Raw genomic sequence first — 27,534 nt, forward strand, 5'->3', positions numbered from 1 at the left:
AAGTTGAAGTCCAATCAACTTGAAACTTAGTACACATGTTCCTTATGATATGATCTTTCTAATTTTAAAGCCAAATTAAACTTTTGACCCCAATTTCACGGTCCACTGAACATAGAAAATGAAAGTGCATGTTTCAGGTTAAAGTTTTTGGTCAAGGTAGTTTTTGATGAAGTTGAAGTCCAATCAACTTGAAACTTAGTACACATGTTCCTTATGATATGATCTTTCTTATTTTAAAGCCAAATTAAACTTTTGATCCCAATTTCACGGTCCACTGAACATAGAAAATGAAAGTGCATGTTTCAGGTTAAAGTTTTTGGTCAAGGTAGTTTTTGATGAAGTTGAAGTCCAATCAACTTGAAACTTAGTACACATGTTCCCTATGATATTATCTTTCAAATTTTAATGCCTAATTATATTTTTTATCCAATTTCGTGGTCCATTGAACATGGAAAATGATAGTGCGAGTGGGGCATCCGTGTACTTTGGACACATTCTTGTTTTATTTTTGCTTTGTTAAGGAGGGAGATATTTTAAATGGCAATTGTTTTTTAATTTAGAAAAATAAATGTCCACTCAAAAGAAAAACATAATTTGAATAAATTTAGATTAAAAATAATATTCTTTTTGGAAAAATTGTGTACCAAATTTGAATGAAAATTGGATAAATCATGGGATCCACATCTTAAATTGTTTTTAATGATCTTGCAAACCCTTTCAACATGGTAACAGTGTTGTTACTATAAAGGAACCTAAAGGGTAAAACATAAGTTTTATCATTTTCTTTCAAGTTAAATGGACACTTAAAAAAATTTTTTGTAAGGGTTCTGTAGAACCCAGTGTCTCCCCTTCTTTTGCTGTTAGTCACAGACTTAACAAAAAAGGGAAAAAAAAATGATGAAAAATTTTCTTCAAGATACTGTCTTTTGATTGAAAGAAGCTTCTGTCCAAGTTTGGTAAAAAAAAAATCCCTTCTAGATACTATCCATACCTGTCAACTGACCCGGATTCTGCGGGTGTGACCCGAGATTTTCACAATTCTGAGGGTTCACCCGGATCACCCGCCGGGTCATTGAAATAACCCGGAAATTCCGAAAATGACCCGATTTCACCCGTAGTTCTTAACCTTGAGATTGATTTTCATAAGTAATATTCCTTTGAAATACCGTCAAATTCGTAATTCTTCCATGAACATGTAGTTTATCTAGCTATGTAAACTCTCAAATTAAGTGACCCATTAAGTGCATGGCTTCACTTGACAGCTTTGGTGTCAAACACACTGTTGATTAACACCAATTACCTTAGCTTTAAGTCGTAAATAAATTGCCCTGTTGTTTTACAAAGATATTTCAACTAAGAGTTACTTCCCCTTATTTGTCACCATTCAAAATTATTCCTTATATTTACGTTTTATGGGTGAAAAAGATTAAATCATTATAATATAAAATTCAAATACATATTGAAAAATAACTTTTCATTATTTTTATACCTTTATACAATTTTTAAAAAAAAAAGTTGAAAATTATTTTTTACATTTATACTTCCTTTAACTGTATTACTATATTTTATCATAGTCTAATTTCCTTGTCAATTGAGAGATGGATGTTCATACATGTAATACCTCTACATGGTATGTTAAAAGGCTGGTAGTCTCATTTTAAAATTACATTTGAAAAATAAATTTTAGATGATGACAAAAAGTAAAGGATATAAGACTGTGATACACAAGTTTATAAAAATCTTTAAAAGTGTAATGAAATAATAATAAATAAGGTTTAAAATAACATAACCAAGTGAATATGCATTGATGTTTTGGTATCTTTGATATACATTATAAGAAAATGTACCATAAATACTGAAATTCAGCTCGAAAAAGTTCGTACGCGTTATGACCTGAGATTTGATTCTTTAATGCAGGTCATGACCTGCATTTTCATCGTCACAGGTTGACAGGTATGACTATCTTATGATCATCAAGAAGCTTTTGTCAAAGTTTGGTAGAAATCCAGGATAGTTTAAGAAAGTTATTGAAATTTCAATAAGTTTTAACCACAGAGTGAATATTTGTGGACCCCACCAAGGACGGAATGTAGGATCCCTTAGTCCTCGCTTTTGCGACAAAAGTCGCAGGCTAGACAATAAAATACAATTCTTTAAAACCTCCCCAGTGATCTGTAATTTTTTCCTTTTAAGACATTTAAGTTGAATCTTACACAATTGCCAATTCAATGAATTGCCCACAACATTGGAAAACTAAGCTACCTTTTTTTATGCCCCACCTACAGTAGTAGAGGGGCATTATGTTTTCTGGTCTGTGCCTCCGTTCGTCCATCCGGTTAAAGTTTTTGGTCGAGGTAGTTTTTGATGAAGCTGAAGTCCAATCAACTTGAAACTTAATACACATGTTCCCCATGATATGATCTTTCTAATTTTAATGCCAAATTATAGTTTTGACCCCAATTTCATGGTCCACTGAACATAGAAAATGATAGTGCAAAGTTCAGGTTAAAGTTTTTGGTCAAGGTAGTTTTTGATGAAGTTAAAGTTACATCAACTTGAAACTTAGTACACATGTTCCCTATGATATGATCTTTCTAATTTTAATTCCAAATTAAAGTTTTGACCCCAATTTAACGGTCCACTGAACATAGAAAATGATAGTGGGAGTGGGGCATCCGTGTGCTATGGACACATTCTTGTTTTGCAAGCTTTTGGTTAAAACTATCTTATCTTAAACTTAAGTAACGATGTCAGATCTTTGATATTGTGGTAAACTTATTTTTAATGTTGTAAGACTCTTTACCAGGTTTACATATTATGAATTCAGATAATATTGTGAGGATTCTATTAATCATGTTAATTAAATTATGCGACTGGCACAGACCCTGATAAGAAATCATAATCTTTTATAATGGAATAATTTGATGCTACTGTCATACAAGTGAAAGGTTTAGCTAGCTATAAAGACTGTTGTTATTCATTCGTTTGATGTATTTGAGCTTTTGATTTTGCCAGTTAAATAGGGACTTGCCGTTTTGAATTTTCTCAGAGTTCAGCATTTTGGTGAATTTACTTTTTATCTGATACATATATACCTATTAAAACGTTTAATCCCACTGCAAATGTTTGCACCTGTTCTAAGTCAGGAATCTGATGTACAGTAGTTGTCATTTGTTGATGTAATTTATATGTGTTTCTCGTTTCTTGTTTTTTATATAGATTAGACCGTTGGTTTTCCCGTTTGAATGGTTTTACACTAGTAATTTTGGTGCCCTTTATGGCTTGTTGTTCAGTGTGAGCCAAGGCTCCGTGTTAAAGGCCTTACATTGACCTATAATGGTTTACTTTTTTAAATTGTTATTTGGATGGAGAGTTGTATCATTGGCACTCATACCACATCGTCCTATATCTATATGAAGATTTTCCTAAAATCACACTCATTATTTTCACATTTTGGTCTGGCACATGGAATCAGAGTGATAAATGCATGCAATTATTTCTGAACGTACAGTTTCTTATTTTAAACTGAAGGAGTACATTTTCTCAAAGAATTAATTAACAGTGTCAGATCTTTGGTATTGTTGTAAACTTATTCACAAATCTTCAAGACTTTACATTATTGTATATAGACATAATTAGCAGTTTGCTATTAGTAACACATTGTAACAGATGATTAAAGACTGTTAATTGTGTTGTTTGGTTTCATTCTCATTGATATATACTCAACATCACCTTCTAATCATACTAAATCAAGTATACAATTTAATAAACAAACATAAAATCCATTTACAGTACAAATTCCCTACATGCCTATACTTAGATGTTGTGTATTTAATTTGGCATGGGGTCAATGATCTAATTATGTATATTGACCATGCAAATTGCCATCTAATTACCCTAAATTAATCGTAGTTTTATTTCTTTTTATAGATATTTCCATTTTAAGAGGACACAACATGGATACATCTATTGTTGATACCTTTGGCACAGATTTGTAAGTTGATAGATTTCTTTAAATTCCGAAATGATTGTGAGGTTTAAGTTATTGCAAATAAAAAGAATAGATATATCTGTATTGAGATTTTCCAGAAAATTGCAATAATTAATCTCAGTTTTTAGCTCACCTAGCCAAAAATTTTGCTGTTTTTGGTTATTATCTTGAATATTATTATAGATAGAGATAAACTATTAACAGCAAAAATGTTCAGCAAAGTAAGATCTACAAATAAGTCAACAAGACCAAAATGGTCTGTTGATCCCTTTAGGAGTTATTGCCCTTAATAGTCAATTTTTAACCATTTTTCTTAAATCTTATTTATCTTTTACAAAAATCTTCTCCTCTGAAACTACTGGGCCAAATTAAACCAAACTTGGCCACAATCATCATTGGGGTATCTAGTTAAAAAATGTGTCCCGTGCGGCCAACCAACCAAGATGGCCGCCATGGCTAAAAATAGAACATAGGGGTGAAATGTAGATTTTGGCTTATAACTCTGAAACCGCAGCCTTTAAAGCAAATCTGACATGGGGTAAAATTTTTATCAGGTCAAGATCTTTCTGCCCTGAAATTTTCAGATGAATCTGACAACCCGTTGTTGGGTTGCTGCCCCTGAATTGGTAATTTTAAGGAAATTTTGCTGTTTTTAACCGGATTTTTGTGTCAAAAATGTCGGTTATTGATTTGGGAATGTACAGTTGGCTGCCGGGCGGGCGTCAACCAAATGTTGTCCGTGCATTTACTCATGAAGCGTTCAACCAAACCTTTTAAAATTTTAATATGTTGTTACTGACAACAAAATGGAGGTCAAGTTCAATAATGACGATTTTGACTTTTACCGTTCAGGAGTTACGGTTCTTGAAAGTTTAAAAAATGTTGTGTCCGTGCATTTACTCATGAACCGTTCAACCAAACGTTTTAAAATTGTAATATGTTGTTACTGACAACATAATGGAAGTCAAGTTCAATAATGATGATTTTTACTTTTACCGTTCAGGAGTTACGGTTCTTGAAAGTTTAAAAAATGTTGTGTCCGTGCATTTACTCATGAACCAGTTAACCAAACCTTTTAAAATTTTAATATGTTGTTACTGACAACAAAATGGAGGTCAAGTTCAATAATGACGATTTTGACTTTTACCATTCAGGAGTTGCAGTTCTTGAAAGTTTAAAAAATGTTGTGTCCGTGCAACATGACGGAAATGGTCAATTGACCCCTAAGGAGTCATTGTCCTTTATAGTCAATTTTTAACAATTTTCATAAAATTTATAAATTTTAACTAACATTTTCCACTGAAACTACTGGGCCAAGTTCATTATAGATAGAGATAATTGTAAGCAGCAAGAAAGTTCAGTAAAGTAAGATGTACAAACACATCACCATCACCAAAACACAATTTTGTCATGAATCCATCTGCTTCCTTTGTTTAATATTCACATAGACCAAGGTGAGCGACACAGCCTCTAGTTGTAACTTGTAAATTGATGTGGTAATGAGTCATGATATATTAGTTTTGTCCAGAAATTTATTTTTAGTTTAATGATATGCTCCCTGATTCATTAATAGTTCTGTGCAGCGTGTCAGATGACAATTTTAATGGGTACTTTGGGTGAGGTACACATTCATATTAATGCATGGGCTGTCAACTTTGCTAAACCATGAGTGTGTTTTGCTTTGGCATCAAGTCTTCTAAGAGAAAAGGACGCGGCAGATGAAATTCTAACTACTTTGAGTGTAGCTACAGAAAAAAGAGTCCTACATTAAAGCTATGAAAGTTCTGATCGTGAGAAATGTGTGCAAAAATTCCAGTCTCATTGGCAGAAAGATCGCCCTTGGCTCCACTTTGGAGAAGCTTCTGGAACCATGACATGTTGATATTGTATAAAATACCCAACCCACTCTGAATGGCATAGTACTAGTGCTGTAGTGAGAGGGACACACAATCTTAAATTTGATCTACTGTGGATTCATTATAATTCATTGGATACCAATTTTTGTGGGTTTCGTGGGGACAGGTGAACTACCAATTTAAATATTCAACGAATAACTATCAGCTTTGTACACAGAAATCTGCAAAACCACGAAATCAAATATCCACGAAAATGCAAGTTTTCCTGAATCCACGAAAATTGATACCCACGAAAATAAATGAATCCACAGTAAAAGTCAATGTTTGGAATTGGACCTTTAATCCTAGGGTGTGGACCTTCCACTTTAGTGTTGTAAAGGTCCAAAACTTTTTAGTGCAAAATGTTTATTTGAACCCCTGATTTGTGACTAATTAAGTTAGATGTTCTTTAGGTTTCTTCAAACCCTTTCACTTTGGACTAGCATCTTTGCGATCTCCATTTTAAATCTGACTAGTAAATTGTGTATGTTCTTTGTCTGACTTCATAAACATGATAAAGCCTCTTGGAAAGCAGGGTATCTTGCAAGACATTCTTTTTTCTGGAATTTATAGCATTATATTTATAAGACATAAAATTGAGAATGGAAATGGGGAATGTGTCAAAGGGACAACAACCCGACCATAGAACCGACAACAGCAGAAGGTCACCAACAGGTCTTCAATGCAGCGAGAAATTCCCGCACAATCTGTATGAAAATCTTTTCAGATAGCATCACAGTACACTGATGCTCAAAGGCTTTAGGGCAAATACTGCTGACCATACTAAATTCTTTTCCACAGAGACCTTAAACTTCATTATACTTATTTTAATTTAGTTTTCCAAGAAAATGCCTCAAACTACAACACACTATTTGATATTACTGGAATTTCATTAGACATTTTCTAACAGATACAAAAAGATTTTTTATCTGAAATTTTATGGTGAGAAGGGGGTTGAGCACTATGTACCAGTGTGAACAATACAAGCCTGATTACAGAAGTTGGAAAATAGCCTGAATCACAACATCCAGTGGCGTATCCAGGAGGAGGATTCCAGGGGTTAGACCCCCCTTTTATTTTGACGATCAATGCATTTGAATGGGGACATATAGTTGGAACCCCCCTTGTCCTGGGTTGGGAACCCCCCTTTTTAGCTCACCTGGCCCATCACTTTGCGTCCGTCGTCTGTCGTCCGTCGCCGTTAACTTTTACAAAAATCTTCTCCTCTGAAACTACTCGGCCAAATTAAACCAAACTTGGCCACAATCATCATTGGGGTATCTAGTTAAAAAAATGTGTTCAGTGACCCAGCCAACCAACCAAGATGGCCGCCATGGCTAAAAATAGAACATAGGGGTAAAATGCAGTTTTTGGCTTATAACTCAAAAACCAAAGCATTTAGAGCAAATCTGACATGGGATAAAATTGTTTATCAGGTCAATATCTATCTGCCGTGAAATTTTCAGATGAATCGGATAACCTGTTGTTGGGTTGCTGCCTCTGAATTGGTAATTTTAAGGAAATTTTACTGTTTTTGGTTATTATCTTGAATATTATTATAGATAGAGATAAACTGTAAACAGCAATAATGTTCAGCAAAGTAAGATTTATAAATAAGTCAACATGACCGAAATAGTTAATTGACCCCCTTAGGAGTTATTGCCCTTTATAATCAATTTTTAACCATTTTTCGTAAATCTTAATTATCTTTTACAAAAATTTTCTCCTCTGAAACTACTGGGCCAAATTAATCCAAACTTGACCACAATCATCTTTGGAGTATCTAGTTTTTAAAATGTGTCCAGTGACCCGGCCATCTAACCAAGATGGCCGCCATGGATAAAAATAGAACAAAGGGGTAAAATGCAGTTTTGGCTTATGACTTAAATACCAAAGCATTTAGAGCAAATTTGACATGGGGGTAAAATTGTTTATTAGGTCAAGATCTATCTGCCCTGAAATTTTCAGATGAATCGGACAACCCGTTGTTGGGTTGCTGCCCCTAAATTGGTAATTTAAAGAAAATTTTGCTGTTTTGGGTTATTATATAGAGATAAACTGTAAACAGCAATAATGTTCAGCAAAGTAAGATTTACAAATAAGTCAACATGACCGAAATGGTCAGTTGACCCCTTTAGGAGTTATTGCCCTTTATAGTCAATTTACAACCATTTTCATAAACTTTGTAAATTTTTACTAACATTTTCCACTGAAACTACTGGGCCAAGTTCATTATAGATAGAGAGAATTGTAGGCAGCAATGATGTTCAATACAAACACATCACCATCACCAAAACACAATTTTGTCATGTTACCATCTGCGCCCTTTCTTGTTTATATTCACATAGACCAATAGCCATAAATTTTTGTAAATTTTGAAAAAATATTTTCCTCTGTAATTACTGGGCCAAGTTCACATAGATACAGATAATTGTAGCAACAAGAATGTTCAATAAAGTAAGATCTACAAACACATCACCATCACCAAAACACAATTTTGTCATGAATTTATCTGTGTCCATTGTTTGACATGTACATAGACCCAAGGTGAGCGACACAGGCTCTTGAGAGCCTCTAGTTAAAATGGCTGGATCCGCCCCTGACATCCTTGATGCTTTGATTAGAGAATATGAGTTTGTCTGAGTGAGGAGAAGAATAAATGAAAATAAACATCATCTTGATATTTTTCAGTGACCCTGTAGATCAACAGAATACTATAGAAGACCTTCAGCATCAGAACAGAAAACTAACAGAGGAAAACACAAAGCTAAGACAACAGATTGATGTACAAGACGATATTGTTACCACAAACCAAAATGAAATCGATATATTACACAAAAAGGTTAAAAGGTGTGTGTAACTTATTAAATGAAATTGAGTTTTGTTTTAGAGAAAGAAATATTATATGTATGATTGGTTGATTGGCATGCAATAATAAAGAAATTTAAAACATCAAATTAAAGGCCAGATCACTGCAGTTATAACTAAAAACTTTTTGATTTTTTGCAATTCCAGGTGCCAAATATTGGCTCTTAAATACATTTATTGCTATTTTGTGCATTTTTCCTTTGATTTTTTGTTGTGATAATTTTTCATATCATGCTACTCGCTTGAGATGGAAAATAGTTCTGCTAGAAACTAAGGAGGCATGTGGTGTTGCTAAAGAAATTGACATGAAATTGACATCGTCATCATAGGTAAAAAAGCAATAAACAGATTATCATTGGTCATTTCAACATGATTGCTGTTCTCACTTTCCCCGTACCAGCTCAAGCAAGAAAACCAATTTTGTTGAGATGATCAACGATAATCTATAAATATATAAGATTTATAGTGTAGTTTTATGTGCACAATATACATGTAAACTCATATATACAAAATGTAGAAGGGACAATCAAAGACTATTGTATAAAGTAGAAAAATACAATATTATGACCTACAGAAAGAACTAACCAACGATTTCTGAATTTACACTATTGAAATGAGTAATCCTACAGTTTTAATATGATATAAAGAAAATTTCCATGCACAGTTTCATTGTTAAATTACTTCTATTTTTTACAGCTTACAACAGACTGCTGATTCTAAACACGAAACAATTGCAGAGAATGAAGAATTAAAATCAACGATCTCAAAATTACAAGAAAAGAAGAAAGATTTATCAACTAAGATAACACAGATTGATAAGGAGAAACTCAGTTATGAAAATCAATGTTCTGACCTTCAACTAAAGGTGAAGAGTTACGATAATTAGTTTGGTTAAAGTCAAACATTTTGATATTGAAATTATAAGTTTCTTAATTTTGTTTCAACCCTTTAATGCCTTTTCCCTTTTAAATGTATTTTGGAGTGGGAACACCTGTTTTTATATATATACACAACACCAAATCACAGAAAAGCAACGTTATGCTTATAGAAGTAGTTCTGATATCTCCCAAACAACTTACTAAAAATTATATGTGAACCCCTTTCTGCCTTTATACAACATAGAAAGAAAAATAAAGAATAGTACAGAAATTGTCATTAGTAATTCTTTTGACATATTCAGGCCATGATATATAAAGATTATAAAGATTATGCAGACAGGTGGAGAAATTTAACCGATTAAATCAATATCAATTTCTTAGAGTATTTATTAATTCAATTCCTACCCACTCCTACTTCATTCCCTGGTAAAAAAAACCTCATTTAAAACAAATGATCATGTACTTTAAAGAAATGAAAACAACATGTGATATAAATTCATGCGTCATAAAAGCTGTCTGGATTTAACTTCATCAGGAACGCTGAAAGCCAAATTTTTGAAAGGATTTATAAAAACTGAGCTATATGACCAAAAATGACCTAAAACAAATAGCCAAATCCCTCTAAGGCCAACTTTGCCTCAGGGAGTTGAAACCTTAGTTTCTTTATAATTTCAAAATTAATTATTTGTTTGAAAAATTTATTGGATTTTCTACTGTATTTTTATTTTACTGTGGAGCATTTGTGTGTTAATATGAAAGAGGATTAGAGTTAATGTCAATTTCTGAATTCTTTTTTTTTTGACAGTTAATTGAATTAACATCTCAGTTGGAAAGTCTTACATCCCAGAAAGAATTATTGAATAAAGAAGCTGCAGAGTATAAGGTAATATGAATCAATAGAACTGTTCAGATTAGATCATTTATAAAATTTAACTCGTTTCTTACATTTACTTTAAAAGCTGTACAAACAAGTTCATTGACTAAGTTAGAAAAATGTGAAAGATAAAAGAAACTGGATTTTACTGATTTTTATCTTCAATCAAATTGGAGATTTGATTCACTAGAAAACATGTACAAAGTCAGGACTGTTAGACTATCATTAACTTTTTTTTTTAGATTGTACCTTGAAGTTTACTACATTTTTCATTTCTGTTTCATTTGATGCATTTTATGCATTCAAGTTTTCAGATAATTTATTTTTCAACTTGTTCAACAATGGTTCATATGAAGGTTTGATAGATAGTTTTAAAGATGATTTTGATTACTAATCAATTCTTTATCTTTTGTTTTGTCAGCATGAGCTGGTCCATGCCAGAGATCTTAAAAGTTTACAAGAAATTCAACTCAATGAAGTAAGTTTCATTTTTATAGGTTTGTCTTTCTGTGTATTGCTCAGAAGATATATACTACTGAGGATTCACTTATTTTTCGTTGGTACCAATTTTTGTGGATTAAGGAAAACTTACATGTTCTTGGATATTTAATTTCATGGTTGTGCCGAGGTTTGTATATAAGCCTAGAGAAAATTAGTTATTTGTTGAACATTTAATTAGTGGTTCACCTCTACCCATGAAACCCACGAAAATGAGAAATTAACCAAACAAAAAAATTAACAAATTGAAAATAAAAGGCCAAAATGGAGTATTCAACAATAAACATGTAACTGAAGAGCATGAATTTCATCACAAAATTTCTTGTCTCAACCCGGACCTCAATGGTACAAGGCAGGTTGTATACCGATTAAGATAAAGAAGTACTTCCTAAGCTCAACTGATTACGACTGACTAAGTATCTACCACATTTACTAAGTGAAACCATCTTGTCACAAACAGATGTACCGTTATATTTACAATATGCCAAACACTAATTTTCTCAAATATAAGATCTGTGAAGTCATCCCATCAGTCTTTTTCACCTATATGATGCCACACTGACAAATCAAGATCATACCAAGGAATTTTGATGTTAAAATTGAATTTTGTCCCATGAAGAGTTGAGAACAGTAAAACCATAGATTGACTATCAAAAAATAAACAAACCAGATAGGGCAAATATAAATTAGCTTAGAACTCTAAAGAACTTGACACAACAAATGCTTCAAAGATTTGGAAGGTTTTATAAATATAGTTAGGAAATAAAGTCATTAACAAGTGAGAACAATTTTTATGCCCCACCTACGATAGTAGAGGGGCATTATGTTTTCTGGTCTGTGCCTCCTTTCGTCTGTGCGTCCGTCAAGTGAGAACAATTTTTATGCCCCACCTACGATAGTACAGGGGCATTATGTTTTCTGGTCTGTGCCTCCTTTCGTCTGTGCGTCCGTCTGTGCGTCCGTCCGTTCGCTTCAGGTTAAAGTTTTTGGTCAAAGTAGTTTTTGAAGAAGTTGAAGTCCAATCAACTTGAAACTTAGTACACATGTTCCCCATGATATGATCTTTCTAATTTTAATACCAAATTATAGTTTTGACCCCAATTTCATGGTCCACTGAACATAGAAAATGATAGTGCGAAGTTCAGGTTAAAGTTTTTGGTCAAGGTAGTTTTTGATGAAGTTAAAGTTACATCAACTTGAAACTTAGTACACATGTTCCCTATGATATGATCTTTCTAATTATAATTCCAAATTGTAATTTTGACCCCAATTTCACAGTCCACTGAACATAGAAAATGAAAGTGCGAGTGGGGCATCCGTGTACTATGGACACATTCTTGTTAAGTTTAAATTTATATAGACAAAATAGAAGAAAAAAAGCCAGGTAGTCAGCTTCTTATCTCTGCATAGAAATTGCTCCAGTACATCATAAAATTGAGAATGGAAATGGGGGATGTGTCAAAGAGATAACAACCGGATCAAGAGCAGAAAACAGCCAAAGGCAAGCAATGATCATGCATTTATTTGTTTTTATTTATTTCTGTAATCTTTTTGTAATTTATCAATTTTAGAGATATTTGGAAGTCAATTCTCTCAAGAAACAGCTTGAAGATCTTTGTGTACAGCTCAAGGTTAGTAGAATAAAAGAAAATAATAATTCATTGCAGTAAATAAATAGATCATCGGAAAACTTTTTTATAATTACAGTTTAAATTTAATTTTGGCTAACTTCAATCATAATTAATAGATATAATATATTTGACAAATGTTGTGTTATTTTGAATTTAAAGCATTTTCTCTTATGCCAATGGTTTATGAGAATTGTGCATAAAGTTTTGCCCTTTTCTATATTTTTTCATCTTTTTCATAAGTTATAAGTTTCAGTTTTATATAAAGTTCCTCATTTTTAGACCTTTGGTAATTTGTTTGACGCCTTTTAAATCATTAGTAGATTAAAATCATTACAAGACCCTGGAGTATTTATATATATTCTTATATGACATTACAATACCTTTATAGATTACTATAGTGTCAGGCGGGTCGTGCCCAACCTTTTTATGGGCTTTATGTTTTTTGGTCTGTGTGATGGTCTATTCCTTCGTCCGTCCGTCTGTCCTGCTTCAGGTTAAAGTTTTTGTTCAAGGTAGTTTTTGATGAAGTTGAAGTCCAATCAACTTGAAACTTATGATATCATCTTTCTAATTTTAAAGCCAAATTAGAATTTTGACCATAAGTACAATAAGCACGATAAGGCCCATTTTTGGCCCCCTTATTTTCTCATTTTCTACATTTTTTTTGGGAAAGCTACTTATCCCGTTAAAATATTCCCATAGGTTTGAAGTTTTCAAAATGAATAATAATTACAATATTTGAATAATAACAAAAAGTTAACCCCCTCACCTCACCCACTTGCTAAAATTAGTGGTTTTGAAGTTCATCCAATACATAATAAGTAGCTTTCCAAAACAGGATTTGAAAATTTGGGAAAATAGAGTGGCCAAAAACAGACCTTATCGTACCTTGTCCTTTAGCAGTCCACTGAACATAGAAAATGATAGTGCAAGTTGGGCATCTGTGTTCTATGGCACATTCTTGTTTTTTTATAAACTTAAACCATATATATTCTGAATTGCCAATTGCCACAACAAGACTCTTCTACTGATCCATAAATTTTGTGTTGGGGTAGTGGTATTGTCATGCCCCTTCCTGTCATGTCAAAAATTGTTGAATATATGGAAAATCCATTTACCATATATATTTAGCAAAGTTTTTGGGTGTATATAAGAATCACCCTATTCTGTTAAAGAGAAGATAATTAAATTACCGGGAAAGGGATGCATTTTGGAGTTCACTCACACTATTGTTTTCTTTGCCATAACAATACCTTTCCCGTACTAAAATGTGTTTGTTACCAATTTTCTTTACCCGAGTGACTTCTTTACATGCTATAGATAAAGGGAAGACATATGCTTTTTAAGTCCACCATAATAATTCCACCAAGTTTTAATAGTATTATTTTGTATAAGCATTCATGCATTTCAGTGTAGAGAATATGAGTGTCCATCCCTTTGGTTCAAGATAACCTTTCAAGTAACCAATAATGATCTTTTTCCAGGCAACTAATTTATGTGCATTTTTTTTAGGAGTATAAAAAAGAAAATGATGAAGTGAAGTTTGAATTGATGCAGTCCAAACAGGACATTACAAGGTATATAATACAGCATATTGAAGAGATTCTTTTTTAACCCCTACACTGTAGGTGTCCATAGCAATCACCCTGATGAACAACTAATTTGTCGCGAAATGGGCTAGAAAAGGCTATATGAGAGATAAAGTACTGTAGAAACATTAATTTTCGTGGGGTTAACATTTCGTGGTTTTGACTCTATATAAGATTTCATAGGGATTATATTTGTGGTATCCTGTAAATGGAAGTGATATTATATGTAGGTTTAATTTTTTGTGGAGGTTTTAATTTCGTGGATATATTCTTTCCATGAAATAAACGAAATTAAATACTCCGCGAAAATTTCTACTTTTACAGTATGATATTTGTATTGCAAAATAAACCAGGAATGAAAAATGAAAAAAGCCAATATTAGATTTTCAAAATTTTTTTCTATTATGTGTGCAAAGGTATAGAAAAAAACTTGATGTTTATGAATTATATTTTACAAGTTTTGGTCATATGCCCTCAGAATCTGGAGATGGTGTAGAAGAAATGATTTCCAAAGCTGCTGGCAGTTTTGTATGCAGTACACCCATGCGACATAGTCAGTCACTATGTATGGAACTTAAAGGGATGGTGAGTTTTATTGTTACAGCCTTACAGCTATGTTTAGGGAATGAATAGTATGTTTTTTATGCCCCACCTACGATAGTAGAGGGGCATTATGTTTTCTGGTCTGTGCGTCCGTTCGTCTGTCTGTTTGTTCGTCCGTCTGTTCGTTCGTCCGTCTGTCCCGCTTCAGGTTAAAGTTTTTGGTCAAGGTAGTTTTTGATGAAGCTGAAGTCCAATCAACTTGAAACTTAGTACACTTGTTGCTTATGATATGATCTTTCTAATTTTAAAGCCAAATTAAACTTTTGACCCCAATTTCACGGTCCACTGAACATAGAAAATGAAAGTGGGAGTTTCAGGTTAAAGTTTTTTGACAAGGTAGTTTTTGATGAAGCTGAAGTCCAATCAACTTGAAACTTAGTACACTTGTTGCTTATGATATGATCTTTCTAATTTGAAAGCCAAATTAAACTTTTGACACCAATTTCACGGTCCACTGAACATAGCAAATGAAAGTGGGAGTTTCAGGTTAAAGTTTTTGGTCAAGGTAGTTTTTGATAAAATTGAAGTCCAATCATCTAGAAACTTAGTACATATGTTCCCCATAGTATAATCTTTCTAATTTTTATGCCAAATTAGATTATTACCCAATTTCACGGTCCATGGAACATGGTAAAGGATAGTGTGAGTGGGGCATCCGTGTACTTTGGACACATTCTTGTTATTATTATGCCCCACCTACGATAGTAGAGGGGCATTATGTTTTCTGGTCTGTGGCTCCGTTCGTTCGTCTGTGGTTCCGTTCGTCCGTCTGTGTGTCCGTTTGTTCAGGTTAAAGTTTTGGGCAAGGTAGTTTATGATGAAGCTGAAGTCCAATCAACTTGAAACTTAGTACACTTGTTGCTTATGATATGATCTTTCTAATTTTAAAGCCAAATTAGACTTTTGACTTCAATTTCACGGTCCACTGAATATAGAAAATGAAAATGGAAGTTTCAGGTTAAAGTTTTTGGTCAAGGTAGTTTTTGATGAAATTGAAGTCCAATCAACTTGAAACTTAGTACATATGTTCCCTATAGTATAATCTTTCTAATTTTAATGCCAAATTAGATTATTACCCAATTTCACGGTCCATGGAACATGCATAAGGATAGTGCGAGTGGGGCATCCGTGTACTTTGGACACATTCTTGTTTAATTTTAATGCCAAAATAGATTGTATACCCCCACTTTGAAAAAAAGGGGGTATACTGTTTTACCTCTGTCTGTCCTTCTGTCAGTCCCTCAGTCCATCCGTCCCATGAATATTTTTCATCACATTTTCTCGGTAACAGGATTTCTGAAATTTGGTTTCAGGCTTGATATAAGTCAGCTATACCGTGTGATGCATTTTCAGAGTCATCACTAGCCAACTTCCTGTTTACCGAACACTTGTATGATTTTACACATGATAGACAAGTTGAAAATTTTCATCACATTTTTCTCAGTAACTACAACAGTGTTCTCCCCAGGCCGTTTTAGCGTCGCGGTACCGCGACGCTATATTTTTTCACCGTGATGTTATAATAATTCCCGCGACGCTATAATTATTTTGAAGATGCAATTTTACTTGTCCTCAATTTTGAACTTTCATCTATTATCGATTATGATCATAAAAATTATATCACCTTTAATTGTAATCCCTTTAAGTCGGACATTAAAGGCAATTAAGAGATTAAATAGCCAGGTTTTAATTGCCATCAGGGTGATAACTGTTTGGATGCGAATATCCCAAGCTGACACTCGTTTCATGACTAATACCACGTGTCTGCAATCACCAATTTCGACATGAAAAATGCAATCACAAAAACAATTCAAAATCTATGTTTTGTATAACGAAACTTCAAAGATTAAAACGATTTTTTTTTAAACCTCGTTTATTTGTGCAACTCTCCAAAAAATACTTTCTTTCTCTTCCGGTAATACGAGAGCGAGAATTTTGGTTTTGAGCAAAAATAAGTTTTATACTTCTTTAAAAAGTGATCATAATTGGCTTAAGTTTATGTTTAATGCATTTAATGCATTAAAAGCGTCTTATTCATTCACAATCTCTTGTCAAACAATGTTTATTCTCGGACTCATTTTCTTAAATTTTTCTACGGCCACCATTGCACATTATTGTGTAAACTACGGATCGGAACCGGAGCAGATATGACAAAATCCGCATTTTCACGATAATGACAACAGACGGACAGTAGACAGAAAAAATATACCAATAGAGAAAACTACGCATTAATAGACTATTTGTTAGATAACTTTGTTAGAAATACATATCATTTTGATGTAAAGATAAGAAACAACAGGGACTAATTCATTGAAACAATGAATTTCATAAATATGATTAAAAAAAGTTTTTAAATTGATATTTTTTTTGCTACTTTTGCTCCTTTATCTTTACTTAATATAATATAAAAAAATAGTTAATTTTGTGTAATAGATATTTAGTTTTGTATATATACAGGTTGCACTATAATGAACCATTCATTCATTTGACTTATGTGTTGGGTAACTGAAAGCACATATTTATTTTTATTTGGCACAAGAGGAAAAAAATAATTCTGTAACTATAAATGAATAAAGAAAACATAAACTGAAACAGCTGTTTTTGTTGTTATAGTTTAATTGTATTCTCAGTTATGAATTGAACAATATAAACTAAAACATATAAAGGAAATAGAGCATCAACGCGACGCGACAAATGACATTAAAAAAAATACAGTTATTTTTTTTTACGCAAAATGTGATGCTATCCAAAATTTCTGGGGAGAACACTGCAGTACAATACAAGGATTTCTGAAATTTAGTTACAGGGTTTATATAAGTCAGCTATACTGTGTGGTTTATATAAGTCAGCTATACCGTGTGATGCGTTTTCAGATTCATCACTTGACCACTTCCTGTTAACCGAACACTTGTATGATTTTACACATGATAGCCAAGTTGAAAATTTTCGTCACAATTTTCTTAGGAACTACAATACAAGGATTTCTGAAACTTTATATAAGTCAGCTATACCGTGTGATGCGTGTTCAGATTCATCACTTGACCACTTCCTGTTAACCGAACACTTGTATGATTTTACACATGATAGCCAAGTTGAAAATTTTCGTCACAATTTTCTTAGGAACTACAATACAAGGATTTCTGAAACTTTATATAAGTCAGCTATACAGTGTGATGCGTTTCCAGATTCATCACTTGACAACTTCCTGTTTACCGAACACTTGTATGATTTTACACATGATAGCCAAGTTGAAAATTTTCGTCACAATTTTCTCAGGAACTACAATACAAGGATTTCTGAAACTTGGTTTCAAGGTTTATATAAGTCAGCTATACCGTGTGATGCGTTTTCGGAGTCATCACTCGATAACTTCCTGTTAACCGAACACTTGCATATTTTTACACTATTAATACTATCCACTTGCGGCGGGGGTATCATCAGTGAGCAGTAGTTTCACTTGTTTACCCAATTTCATGGTCCATTGAACATGAAATGATAGTGTGAGTGGAGCATCCGTGTACTTTGGACACATTCTTGTTGTTTATGGTATATTTTCCTACATATCATGGTCTTGAATGAAATTTTTGATGCATTTTTCTCAAGAACTACTTACTAAGACAAATTTTTTTTCACATTCATTTTCTTCTCATCTTCCTGTTTACCTAATACTTTGATCGGGGTCATTATTTGTGATCAATAGCTCTTAGTTCAACATATTTTATCTATAAGTAAATGATGTGCATGATTTTTTTTTTTTGCAGTTAGGGTCAGATAAACATTTGCCTTCACCATTGTGTCCTAAGGAATATCACATGGAGTACAGAATGGACTTACTTCCTGTCTTTGATGAAGAAGATAAAGATTGTAATCCTGAAGATGATACAGATAATCAGTTAGCTGCAGATATATCCAGCTTTGTAAGTATTTTACATTTAGGACGAAAGTTTTCATTATTATTTGTCCACGGAGTTAAACATAAATTTTCGAAATTTTCGAATACACACAAGAAGAATAATTATTCAGTTTTTTGCTTACCATTGAATGAAGCACAAGGCAAATCATTTTGTTAAATTTTGGGTGGGTATTTTTGTGTGGAATTTATTGCATTGTATGAGTTTTTTAAACAAAAGACAGGATTCAGAAGTAATTTAACATAATGTTGATGTTATCATATTTTTCATTTAAACTTAATGATAAAGGAAGTGGATTTATGAAATTATGAGTTCTTCTTCCAGATTTTGTAGTTTTCATATAATTTGGCCCTGCTGATGTTTCTGTTTTATATTTGCAGACCGAGAAATTTAAACATAAACAATCAGAACTTTTGGCGGAGATTGACAGCTACTTTAGACAGGATAATGAAGAAAATCAAACATCGAAGGAAAGCTTACATTCCAGTTTACAGAAAGAACTCACTGAAATGACAGAACAAATGGCATCATTAGCAATTGCTAAAGATACTGTTGATAAAAGGTACATGTAGTCAATTTAATGAAGGTGTAATGGTTGCTGTATGTTTAATTATACCCCACGCAACGGGTTGCGAATGGTATAATGTTTTTGACATGTCCGTCCGTCTGTCTGTCGTACCGTCAGTCTGTCCGTCAGTCCTGTTTCTTGTCATCGCAACTCCTCTCAAACCACACAACAGAATTTCACGAAACCTTTTTAGATAAATTAGAATTTTTTAGAATGCTATTTCTTATCCAAGCCATCTTCTGTTTACATTAATTTTAAAACCATATTTAATTAATATAGATTGACAATTGGATGACAAATATCGATATCTTATATATATTTACGCAATATTTTCGTTTTGCTTTATTCTCTATTCGATTTTGAAAAGAGCAATTTAATGAGAAGTAATCGTAAAATACGGGCTTGTAATGAATCCCTGGACAGCCGGAATGCTTTTCTTAAAGCAATACAGACTAAACATGTCAGTTGTAAACTCGAAAAAATAATGAAATAATCGTAGATGGTTCGATAAATGGTTGAGACCACGGTTGTCAGAGAAGGGGTAAAACGTTCCTTTATTAATTTAGAAAGGAACTTTTTAGAACTATCCATACCTTTCATGAAGTTTCTGCATCTTTTCAAAGCAAAAAACTCAAGAAAGAAAGATTTATTGACAGTAAAAGATTTGCAAATGTCGCCATTTTGTTCATTTATTGAACTGGCCCCTCCGATTTTTGACTTTGTCAGGTGAATAAACGATCTCATAGACAATTCAACCAGTCGTCCACATGATCGGAATTGTACAAAAGTGCTGAAATTTGATTGGATAGCGCTGAATACTGCAGCGCTTAAACGGCCTGGGGAGAACACTGGTTGTGCATATCGACAGAAAATTACGATTCAATTTTTTTTTCTAGGAGTTGCACCCATTTGAACTTATTCGCTTTAAGGTACTACTTCAACGGTTTGTCATCTCAACTCCTCTGAAACCACACAACAGAATTTCATGAAACTTTGTAGATAATAAGGACATACTACGTAGATGTGCATATCGACAGGAAATTAAGATTGATTTTTTTTCTAGGAGTTACGCGCCTTGGAACCTATTTGCTTCAATGTACTTCTGCAACAGTTTGTCATCTCAACTCCTCTAAAACTACACAACAGAATTTTATAAAACTTTGTACATAATAAGGACATACTACTTAGATGTGCATATCGACAGGAAATTACGATTCAATTTTTTTTCTAGGAGTTACGCCCCTTTGAACTTATTTACTTTAATGTACTACTGCAACAGTTTGTCATCACAACTCCTCTGAAACTACAAAACAGAATTTCATGAAACCTTTTTAAGATAATAAGGACATACTACGTAGATGTGCATATCGACAGGAAATTACGATTCAATTTTTTTTCCAAGAGTTACGCCCCTTTGAACTTATTTGCTTCAATGTACTTCTGCAACAGTTTGTCATCTCAACTTCTCTGAAACCACACAACAGAATTTTATGAAATTTTGTAGATAATAAGGACATACTATGTAGATGTGCATATTTACAGGAAATTTTTTTTCTTCTACAATTTTTTTTTTCTTACACTTATTTAATTTCTCCAATGACAATGTGGGGACGTGGGGTATGTGAGCGCGCTCACTAAGGTTCTTTTATTTTATTGCATTTTGACCGGCGCTTAATTTTAGATTATGCCCCAAGGAACAATGTTCTATAGGGTATTATTATTTTTGACCTGTCAGTTTACCTGTCGTCTAGTCCTATTCTTGTCATTGAATGGTTAATCAATATTTATAATGATATAGAAATGTAAGTTAGAAATGCTTTAATGGAATGTAATTGCAAAAATTATATTTTTTTGTCACTTCCATGTTAACATATTGGCATGAAAGTCATTATAGGTCACCGTGTTGTTGGAGTTATATTAAATAAATCTGGTTTTGTGTCAAATGATTTTAATCAATATTTTTATGGCCCCGCAACAAAGTTGTCAGTGCCATATAGTTTTACCCTTGTTCGAAATTCCGTAATTCCGTAATTCCGAAATTCCGTCATTCAGACATTCCACAACAAACCATTATACAGAGTTTTTTTCTAAACGCCTTCATATATTGGGCTGATTTTTGGTATGTGAGTTAACCATGATGAGTTACAGATCAAGTTTAAGTTTCATTCCGCTCCACTAATTTTTGCTGAAATTACGGGCTTTGGACTTTGAGAAATTGTTGAAAATCACAGTTATACAAATTTTTTTCTTAACGCCTTCAGAAATTGGGCTGATTTTTGGTATGTGAGTTAACAATGATGAGTTACAGATCAAGTTAAAGTTTCATTCCGCTCCACTAATTTTTGCCGAAATTACAGGCTTTGGACTTTGAGAAATTGTTGAAAGTCACAGTTATACAGATTTTTTTTCTAAAGGCCTTCAGATATTGGGCTGATTTTTGGTATGTAAGTTAACCATGTTGAGTGACAGGTCAAGTTTAAGTTTTGTTCCGCTCCGCTAATTTTTGCTAAATTTACGGGCTTTGGACTTTGATAAATTATTGAAAATCACAGTTATACAGATTTTTTTTCTATACGCCTCCAGATTTTGAGCTGATTTTTGATATGTGAGACTACCATCATGTTTGTGTCCACATGTGTTTATATTGAAATTGCAGATTTTTCAACTTTTTGGGACAGGACCATTCGTGTCGCTTTGACACATCTAGTTTTTAAATATAGCACATATTTAGATATTACATGTATTGTTATAAAATTTTCTTCTTTTTTCAGAGTGAACCATTTGAGTAAGAGCATGAAGAAAATAAGAGGTACTGAAATTCAAAACATATCTGTGAAATAAATTGTTTTACTTTTTCTTTTTACATACTTTGCAGCTTTTAATTCATGTGCCATGTGTATTGCTAGTTCTTTTGTTCATAGATGTTTTGTTGTAAATAGCTTTTTGCATTCTAGTTCTTAAACATATAAAGATATGCAAGTTGCATAAATGTAATATCTTGTGTGACATTTCTGTTGTTTTTCTCAGACATTTACATATGATCATTAAGGATGTTGAACCTTGCAAACAACGTTGGGGGTTTATAGAAATATGCCTGTTTGTCCAAACAAACTTTTGATTCCCATAAACTCAGTTATGCCCCTTTTGAAAATTTTACAAACACAATTTCTCATACATGCCTCTTCAGATGTTTTTTTAAATTTCTACAATTTAAATTCTTACATTGGAATGAATGTCCATCATAGTGCCCTGATCCATTTGACAATTTCCAGAGTTATGCCTCTTTGCATCTACAAATTTCTTTTACTATGCTTTTTGCAATCTATGGATGCAACTTTTTCTATAATGTTCTTCATGTATATTCATTTATCTTACCTCCTATACAGTTCTAGGAATATGATTGGTTAAAAGCGTCCGCGTGAAGACTGTGTATATTTGATATTAGGTTAGTAGGGAAGCGTGGCTTATTTCATACACGGTTAGTAGTAGAGTTACGTCCCTTTATATTCCATATTAGGTAGTAGGGAGGCGGGGCTTATTTCATACACGGTTAGTAGTGGTGTTACATCCCTTTATAAAAACAAAAAGGAACTGAGAAAAAAATCTTAAAAGGTTTCAACAGACGAAGAAATTGATGACCAAGATTGAAATAAGTTCATTAAAGACATTTAAACCTAACAAGTTGTTATTGTTGGCCATTGTTCTTGTAGGATCAATGGAATTAGTTTCTTAATGCTAACAGTATTGAAGACTGGCTTGCTCATTTTGATAGATTACAAGTCTAAATTTTACACGTTAAGATAGTCGGTAAGATAAATTCGTTACATAGTGTGCTTGTGACGCTCTCACCCCATATGGAATTTACTGACCCCATATATAATGTTTTAGGTCACTAGCACACTATGTAACTAATAATATCTCTGCATTGTAAGATCCTAATATTAAATTGGGCATATCAGCAGGGCATTCTGTTCTGTTGATTAAATAGAGTTCTGCCCCTTTGCAAGTTTTTTTTATACTCTTCATTATTGATGAATAGCAGAGCTCTTAACTAGTACAGATTTCTTTTTACGTTGCAAGTTCAAAATAAAGGAAACTTAAATCCCCCAAATTTATGCAGTGTAAATTGTTAGAGAAATGTTTGATTGAAACCTGCGTAATATACTAGCATCTTTTCAGAGAGTAATAGATACTGATATCAATATCTGGGAGTTCAATTAGAAATCCCCCTTATTGGTTTGGAGTTTGCACGAGGTCAACCACAGACTTTAAAATTGGTATTTACTGCTATTCCTCTTAGCATACAACATTTAGAAGTAAGAGCTAAGCCCTAACTGCTCTGAGTCAGATGAATAATTATACTCCCGCCCAAACTAAGTTAAGTGGGTATATAGAAATCTGTCTGTCTATCTGTTACTGAAAGTTGTGTCTGGTTACAGAGAAAGCAAGTTTTTCTCAGAAGGTCTGCTGCTCTCTGGCTCCCTCCACCATTAAAAAAGACTGCCTCAAAATAGCCAATAGCGCTCTGAAAGTGGCGTTAAAACAATAGTCAATCAATCAAAACTTTAGAACACTTGAAGAATATAAAATGATACTTATTATTGAAAGCCATAGATTTTTATATCAACATTTTTGAACTATAAAAGTATTGTTACTGCACAAAATTTGATTACTTGGGTACCATGGTTACTGATTGTAAGTAGTTCATCTTGAAGGATCACTAGCCTGTCAACATTGGAGTTGTTGATTCAAACCCTGCTCTTTGGAAGTCTTGGCAAGGTGTTTTTTTTTTACTCCAACCTTCATTGACTGGTATTATCAATATTTCTAGATTTATGACATTCTGGTTTTCTCTAGCAATAAAACCAGGCTGTCAGGTTATAGCATAGAGTGTAGAAAGTGACATTAAACCCTTACAATCAATCAATTTATCATCCACAAGAGACCAAATGATGTTGATGTTAGTAACTATAGGAACTATAGGAACTATATGTCAAAACAATTGTTCTAATATTATATCAATGTACTGATTAATGTACAAAATGATAAACAAAAACAAATATATACAACAACAAATGACAAACTGAGTTATAGGCTCCTGACTTGGGACAGGCACATACAGATTGTGGCAGGGATGAACATGTTAGATGGCAGCAAACTCTTCCCCTAACCTAGTACAGTGGCGCAACGGCACAACACAAGAACACACTATACAAAATAATATGTTCATGTCCTGAATATGCATTTGATTTCCTCTGGAAGTTAAGCAACAGTCCTTCATTTGTGCAATGCTAAAATATAAGAATTGTTTGAATGAAGGATAATATTAAAGTGTTCTTTACTGTAAAGACATGCAGTGGACAATTTCAATAAAACTGTTAATGAACAATTTGTTGAAGGTTGTCAAATCTGATGAAAAACATGACCACCATAGGCGAGCCGCCGTGGTGTAGTGGTTAGTGCATCGGACTACTAACACAAAGGTTCCTGGTTCGATTCCCGTCTGGGATGAAAATTTCAGGGACTGAATTTTCGGCGCTCCCTTGACACCATTTGCGAGTATGGTCTTGAGGAAACGATGATAGTCCGTTGGAGGGGGAGGATAAATGGCTGACCTGTGTTAAGAGAGAGCCATATCTCTTGCACGTTAAAGACACCCTTGTAGATTTCGAAAAAGAGCAGGCTAATGCCGCTACAAGGCAGCACTCGCACCTGCAAAGTGGAAAGGGTTAATATAAGTTGCAAAACTTGTTTCCCAATCCACTATAATTAAATATGTTTAAACTAAACTAACACCATAGGCAATCATGGATTCTGAATAACCAGTTTTCCAAACTATTTTTCTCTGAAACTACTTGGCTAAATGTATTGAAAATTTTGGAAAATTCTTTTTGGAAGACATTTACTTTCGCTTATTTTTTTGCCATTGTTTCCTTTACAAACGTTAACCCTATGGAAAATAACAATATCCTATATTTTGTCTGAAAATTCATAAAATATGTTATATAAATCAAATTTGAGAGTTTTGGTCAATACGGTGAACATTAATGAGTTGATTAATGTCCCTTCAAAATGTTGAGTTCTTGATGTTTGCCTTAAGCTGCATCATCACACATAGGCTGTATATAAGTGATAAAAACTTTTTAAATAAGTTTTATTATCATCAGAAAAGGAGGTGAGAAATTTCACTTTTGATAAGTTGATAATCTTGTCAATATAAATATCTGATTTTTCTCAAGTCTCTATTGACAATTATATAGAGACACAAAATCATTGTTAAATTAGCAATTGATTTTTGTAAATCTTTAAGTAATGATAGCACAGGAAATATGTTGACATGATATGATTTTAATGAATGATTATCTTTATAAAAGCTAAAAAAGTTGTAATATTGGTATTACATTTGTATAATAAAAAGAGACATCCATCATGTATCTATTAATGACCAGAACTTTTATAATAGACTTTATCTAGTAGTATGTTTGTGGATTCAATGACATCTTAACATTGTGGTAAGAACTGAAAGACACTGAACAGCATACATCAAGATAATACATTATATGCATTGGTATGTCACTGTCAATTTCAAAGTAATTTTTGTCTAGCCTGCAACTTTTGTCGCAAAAAGCTTGACATAGGGATAGTGTTCCGGCGGCAGTATTAGCTTACTTCTTAAAAGCTTTATATTTCAGAAGGTGAAGGACCTGGGTGCTTCATACTTTGTATATAGATGCCTCATGTTATGAAGTTTCCGTCAGTCACATGTTAAATGTCCTTGACCTCATTTTCATGGTTCAGTGACTACTTGAAAGAAAAGTTGTAATTTTTGGTTGTGTTAAATTCTCTCTTTATATAAGTAATAGGATAACTATATTTGGTTTATGCGTACCTTGCAAAGTCCTGATCTATATGTCAGTCGCACAGGTTTTATTTGACCTTGAACTCATTTTCATGGTTCACTGCTCAGTGTGAAGTTTTTGTGTTTTGGTCTGTTTTTCTTAAACTATAAGCAATCGGTACACTATATTTGTTGTATGGAAGAATAGTTAGCTGTACATGTCTGCCTGACATGGTTCAATTGACCTTGACCTCTTTTTCATGGTTCATTGGTCAATGTTTAGTTTTCTTGGTTAATGTTAAGTTTATGTGACAGTTGTAATAAAGCTTTATATTTAGGACTATCAACATAATATCAATGATAAGTCAAGAAGCGAGACATTTCAGTGTGTGCACTCTTGTATGATATAAAAATATAAAGATAGTTTTGGTCAGTGTCGGGTTTGGAGTTGGGTTCTTTTTGCCCCTTAGGCAAGAGGGACATTAAGTCCATGACCATCCTTCTTTCTTTCATCAGTCATTCTGTCTTTATGTTAGCAGGATTTAGGGATTTACACTTATTGGGACTTGGTAATTAATGATTAACTTAAATTAATGGGAACAGGAAACAAAATGTTTTTCTTTTGAGGAAGAAGGTATTCATCTTTTCTAGGAATTTGGGATGACATCTCATCCTGCTCATCCTGCTCTCCCCCTTTCTTCTTAAGTAGCTAGGTGATTAGTGACTGTTTGGTTCTTTCTGCTTGTTTGATTATACTTTGTGTTAAGTTTGATTTCTACATGTCATAACAGCATTAGATATTTTAGCTGATTTTTACATGTGATAAAAGCATGAAATTATATTAGCTTGATTTTATATGGGATAAATATAATAAAAACATTAATTCAAATTAACTATCATGCAGTCAGCTAAACCATTATATTTTTTTGTACTAAACACTATTGATAATTCATTAACCAAAGTATTAAAATAACTACTTTTAATATCTTCTTTTTTAAATCTTTTTAGCATTTTGTTTGATTTACAGATATATGAACTAACACTATATTTATAAAGCTAATAAACTAAATAGTGGCTCTTTTACCAAAATTTTTTTACAAGTAACAATTTGTGCAAGTCATGAATAGCAAGGAATGATTTGAATCTGGAATAATTTTTAATTCTTAAAATTGATAAGAAATGAATGATTAAGGTTACTTTCACTAATTTTTAAGTATGAACTATTGTACCCTCCTTGTCCAATCATGCATGGCTTAACCTCCTTAAATAGGTTAGTTTTCATCATATTTTTTTTTTATCAATTTTGCAGGATTCAAAATTATTCCAGCTTCAAATGATTTCTTGTTTGAACATATTTCGGTTAAACTTGCAATCAGTTTTCATCATAAGA

At 32.9% G+C, this 27,534-nt stretch overlaps 1 protein-coding gene across 5 annotated transcripts in view; it reads left to right on the forward strand.

Annotated features, from left to right (window-relative positions):
• LOC143047438 (uncharacterized) overlaps positions 1-27,534 on the forward strand; it is a 134,252-nt gene that overhangs the window by 13,858 nt on the left and 92,860 nt on the right. For all 5 annotated transcript variants that reach the window (XM_076220501.1, XM_076220497.1, XM_076220499.1 and 2 more), the window contains 11 exons: positions 3,931-3,994; positions 8,578-8,736; positions 9,451-9,619; positions 10,438-10,515; positions 10,928-10,984; positions 12,576-12,635; positions 14,148-14,212; positions 14,683-14,809; positions 18,589-18,744; positions 19,119-19,300; positions 22,078-22,115. In XM_076220501.1, the coding sequence (XP_076076616.1) occupies positions 3,931-3,994; positions 8,578-8,736; positions 9,451-9,619; positions 10,438-10,515; positions 10,928-10,984; positions 12,576-12,635; positions 14,148-14,212; positions 14,683-14,809; positions 18,589-18,744; positions 19,119-19,300; positions 22,078-22,115 (1,155 nt within the window). The remainder of the gene's footprint in view (positions 1-3,930; positions 3,995-8,577; positions 8,737-9,450; positions 9,620-10,437; positions 10,516-10,927; positions 10,985-12,575; positions 12,636-14,147; positions 14,213-14,682; positions 14,810-18,588; positions 18,745-19,118; positions 19,301-22,077; positions 22,116-27,534) is intronic.

Source organism: Mytilus galloprovincialis, chromosome 10 (assembly GCF_965363235.1).
Source record: "Mytilus galloprovincialis chromosome 10, xbMytGall1.hap1.1, whole genome shotgun sequence".
In the NCBI taxonomy this organism is placed as follows: Eukaryota; Metazoa; Mollusca; class Bivalvia; order Mytilida; family Mytilidae; genus Mytilus; species Mytilus galloprovincialis.